The sequence below is a fragment of the Amblyomma mixtum genome, chromosome 4, assembly GCF_055824585.1.
Source record: "Amblyomma mixtum isolate Tamu chromosome 4, ASM5582458v1, whole genome shotgun sequence".
Classification (NCBI taxonomy): Eukaryota; Metazoa; Arthropoda; class Arachnida; order Ixodida; family Ixodidae; genus Amblyomma; species Amblyomma mixtum.
Window position 1 is genome coordinate 84,141,620 of NC_143015.1, and position 4,788 is coordinate 84,146,407.

General features: G+C 56.3%; 1 protein-coding gene across 1 annotated transcript; it reads right to left on the minus strand.

Annotated features, from left to right (window-relative positions):
• Positions 1-1,755: 1,755 nt before the first annotated feature.
• LOC149347248 (uncharacterized) lies at positions 1,756-2,605 on the minus strand. Its single transcript, XM_089585537.1, has 2 exons — positions 2,134-2,605; positions 1,756-1,915 (listed from the first exon to the last, which is right to left on the minus strand). Exons 1-2 carry the CDS (start codon positions 2,593-2,595, stop codon positions 1,790-1,792), a joined length of 588 nt encoding a protein of 195 aa, XP_089441663.1. The 5' UTR covers positions 2,596-2,605; the 3' UTR covers positions 1,756-1,789.
• Between the last annotated feature and the right edge of the window lie 2,183 nt (positions 2,606-4,788).

Sequence of the window (4,788 nt, forward strand, 5' to 3'; positions counted from 1 at the left end):
GTCCGTCAGGAGTCACAAATGCTGTCTTTTCCCGGTCCGCCGGATGCATCGGTATCTGCCAATAGCCAGATCGCAAATCCACCGACGAGAAATAGGATGCGGATTGTAGGCAGTCCACGGCGTCATCGATGCGCGGCAGAGGGTAGACGTCCTTCTTTGTGATGGCATTTAGACGCCGATAATCAACACAAAACCTCCATGAGTTGTCTTTTTTCCGCACCAAGATGACAGGGGCAGCCCAAGGGCTTGCTGACTCCTGGATAACACCTTTCTCCAGCATGTCTCGGACTTGCTCGTTGATTACCCGCCGCTCCGCTGGGGACACACGATATGGCTTCTGCCTGATAGGGGCTGCGTCACCGGTGTTTATCTGATGGTGCATACGTGATGCCGGCGGAGCAGGCAAATCAGCTTTGTGAGCAAAATCGAACACAGATGCGTAGTGAGTCAGGACTTCATGTAAGGCACGCTGCTCGGACGTAGGGAGAGATTTGTTGATCATGCGGTTAATATCGGCGTGATAGTCGGCTTGTTCTGCCCTCTGGTGCGGGAGAGGAGACACGGACCGTATATCCAGGGTTTCATAGTCGCCAAACGTCGCCAACTTGAGGCCGGAAGGTATACAAACGGGCTCCGACGAAATATTCACCGTCCACACGTGGGCGCAACAATCGACGGCCTCAACAATCGCACGGGGCACAAGGAGGTGTTTCTTGACGGCGTTGTTATGGTTGGGTTCCACGAGCAAACGACGGATGCCTGATCGGTCGGCGGAGCAGCGTACAGGCCCAAACATTGCCGCCTGAGCCGGTAACAGTACATCTGTGGCGACACACAATACGCCGTTAACAGGGGCGGCTGAATCTTCAACTAAAGCAGACAGAATATTTCGCCGAAGGATAATTTCGCCAGCGGCACAGTCAAGCGTCGCTCCACACTCACGCAGAAAGTCAATACCGAGAATAACGTCATGCGTGGCTCGTTCCAAAACCGTGAACTCGACCCTAAAAGTTTCTCCAGCGATCTCGACCGGCACACAGCAGAGTCCCACAGGTCGCAAATGTTCGCCCCCAACTCCGCGAAAACTGGCGCTGCGCTCCAAAGCAAACATAACCGTTGGCCCCAACCGATTTTTAAAACACAAACTCATTACAGACTCTGCGGCACCGGTGTCCACCAAAGCGAGAGTATTTACACCATTTACACTAACTGGCACTTTGTTTTTCAACATCACAGCAGGCGGAGGAATTGGCGAAGCTGAACGTTCTGCGACCTCACCCCCATCGGCCGCTCCCGCTAGTTTCCCGGCGGGGGCGAAGAAGAGCGCTGGCGTGGAGATGGGGACCGGCCCCGTCGCTGCGGTGGTGGAGTGAAGCTACGGTCAGAAGCGGGGGAGTCACTCCGGAAGGCACCAGGGCGAAGTGGCGGGGGAGGAGGTTGAACCCATGCAGCATTTTCCCGGACACCGGCCGACTGATTCCACGCAGTGTTCTCCCGGAAACTGGCTGGTTGATTCCACGCAGTGTTGTCCGGGAAACTGGTCGAAGATCGGGTCCAGGAGCGTGAAGGCTGTGGTCGCCGGCGTTGGCAAAACCTCGCGATGTGTCCGCGGCGGCCGCAATGATAGCAAGTCGGCGACTCACGAAAACCGTAGGTATCGACGGGAGCGGGCGGTGCTCGGGAATCGGAGGCAGCTGCAGGACGCACGTTGGGTGTACGGGGTACGGGTGTACCCCGGATGTAAGGGGGCTCGGAGACACGATCGTAACTGTGGGAGTGCCGCTGATGGTCAGGAGGCCAGGTCCACGAGGCTTGGGGATCGGAAGGCGGTGGTTGGACTGCGCATTCGTGATACACAGGCGGTGGTGGTACGCCGACGCCTTGCAACTGCTTGCTCAACTCGTCGGCGACAACCCTGCGGACGAGCGTGGCAAGATCGTCATGGGCAGAATAGTCGACGCTAGCAACAGTGGTAACATTAGCAAGGCGCCCAAACTTCGGTGCAATTCGCCGCATTTTCAACGCCTCGAACGTGCGGCAATGCTGAATAACGTCAGACGTGCTGGTGAGGGTGTCCTTAGTGATCAGAAAATTATACACATCTTCAGCAATTCCTTTCAAAATGTGTCCAACCTTGTCCTCCTCGGTCATGCTTCTGTTCACAATTCGACAGAGCCGCAAGACTTCCTCGATGTATGTCGTACAGGTTTCTCCAGGCAACTGTGCTCGTTGAGATAGGGTGTTCTCTGCCTTGCGTTTCTTTGTGAGGGAGTCGCCGAAGCACTTTGCGATCTCCTCCACGAACTTAGTCCAGGTGGAGAAGGATTCTTCGTGGTTCTCGAACCACAGTAGTGCGGTACCGGTGAGATAAAAAACCACGTTGACGAGCTGCATGGTTGGGTCCCAGCGGTTGTATTTGCTGACCCGTTGGTAGTGTTTGAGCCAATCTTCAACGTCCTCGTCCACGCCGCCGGAAAACGTTCTAGGCTCACGCTGAGGAGGCCAGGAACTGGTCGATGCTTGGTGTTCACGGCCTGCGTTCGAAAGAGTACCAGCCGTACCCGAAGAAGGACCACTTCCGTCTTGGCTCGCCATGTCGGGTAGGTCAGGGGGTAGCCCAGCCAAGCGTTTGCTCCGTCGAGGTTCTGCAGGGGCCAGAACGACTTACCCGGCCCCTCCACCAAGTTGTGACGAAGGGAATGGGTTTATTTACAGGATGAACGGGGATATGGGAGCAAACAGTGAAACGGTGAACGGCCAGCGTCGAGCCAGTCCCAGTCTCGAGTATGCGCCCCTTCGTCGTCCTCTTCTCTTCCGCTGCGCCCTTCGTCTTCTTCACTTGCTCCTAAGCGCGGCCCGGCGTAAGTTGCGTAGCAGCCCGGCATAAGTTCCGTAACAATATATATATATATATTGTAGGATGGGGGTTTGTTAGAGGCACTGGGACCTCAGGAGCAGGGCGGCAACAGTCCGAGGTCGGCGAAGGCGAGAACACAGCACGCGCAGCGATGGCAGCGCCGCCGCTAAGCAGAACGGTCGTCTTCGTCTTCACAATTGCCCCCGGGGAAAAGAGGAGCCAACCTGGCGACTTAGGGCGCGGGCAGGACGGCTGGGTCGTAGAATGGCTTGAGGCGCTGGACATGAACAGTCTCGCGTCCACGGCAGCGGCGATCAGAAGACGGCACGAGAGGTTCGACTGTGTAATTAACTGGAGATGTACGCGCCAGGACACGGTATGGGCCATGGTATTTAGCGAGAAATTTTGACGACAGGCCCGGAGTATTTGTCGGAATCCAGAGCCACACAAGGGAGCCATTGGGGAAGTGTGGCGTTGTTTGATTGAGGTCGTGGCGGGATTTCTCTCTGCACTGGTTGTCAGTTGTGAGAGCACGGGCGATGCGGCGACAGTCTTCGGCGTGCTGGGCGGCTTCAGATAGAGGCGTATACTCGGAAGCGTCGGGTTGGTACGGCAGAATGGTGTCGATGGTAGCAGAAGGGTGACGGCCGTAAAGGAGAAAAAAAGGAGAGAAGCCAGTAGTGGACTGCGTTGCGGTATTGTACGCATAGGTTACATACGGAAGCACAAGATCCCAGTTAGACTGGTTTGAAGAGAGGTACATAGATAGCATGTCACCGAGGGTACGGTTAAAGCGCTCGGTGAGACCGTTGGTTTGCGGATGATATGCGGAGGTGGTGCGATGAATTACATTGCACTTGGTGAGCAGTGCCTTCACAACATCGGATAAGAAGGCGCGGCCTCTGTCGCTCAGCAATTCGCGAGGGGCGCCATGACGAAGGATGAATCGGTTTAAAATAAACGAGGCAACTTCGGAGGCTGTGGCAGCTGGAAGGGCGGCGGTTTCGGCATACCTTGTCAAATGGTCATCCGCGACGATAGCCCAACGGTTGCCGGCCGAAGTGTACGGAAGGGGGCCGTATAAATCAATGCCGACGCGGTCAAATGCGCGTGGCGGGCAGGGTAGCGGCTGCAATTCTCCAGCAGAACGTTGAGGTGGCGGCTTGCGACGTTGACAGGTAAGGCACGAGCGCACGTATTTGAGGATGAAGGTGTACATGCCACGCCAATAATATCGTAGCCGGATGCGAGCGTAGGTCTTGAACACTCCGACATGACCACACTCCGGGTCAGCGTGAAAATGGGCGCAAACTTCCGAGCGAAGGTGACGGGGAATAACTAGCAACCACTTGCGGCCATCTGAGCTGTAGTTGCGGCGATAAAGGAGGTTATCACGAATTGAGAAATGGGAAGCATGGCGGCGAAGAGCACGCGACGGAGAAGCAGCCGTAGGGTTTGTGAGGAAGTCAAGAAGAGAAGAGATCCATGGGTCGGCACGCTGCGCCGAAGGCATGGCGCTGATGTGAAGCATCGGTGAGGAGGCGTCTAAGGTTGAAAGGCTCGAAGTATTGGCTGGGAGTGGGCAGCGCGATAGAGCATCGGCGTCTTGATGTTTGCGGCCAGTACGATACACGACGCGGATGTCGTATTCCTGGAGGCGAAGGGCCCACCTCGCGAGGCGACCGGATGGGTCTTTCAGAGAGGACAGCCAGCACAGCGCGTGGTGGTCGGTCACGACTTCAAGCGTGCGGCCGTAGAGGTAAGGGCGGAACTTAGTAAGGGCCCAAACTATCGCCAGACACTCTTTTTCAGTGACCGAGTAATTAGATTCAGCCTTTGTGATCGTGCGGCTGGCATAGGCAACGACGTATTCGGCGAAGCCAGGTTTACGTTGCGCGAGTACGGCGCCGAGGCCTACCCCACTGGCGTCA

Excerpts from the sequence above, each read along its gene's own strand:
- LOC149347248 (XM_089585537.1), bottom strand. The coding sequence starts at position 2,595 with ATGGCGAGCCAAGACGGAAGTGGTCCTTCTTCGGGTACGGCTGGTACT. Across the intron at positions 1,916-2,133 it reads GCATGACCGAGGAGGACAAG|GGTTGTCGCCGACGAGTTGA; the intron begins GTTGGACACATT and ends GCTCGTCCGCAG.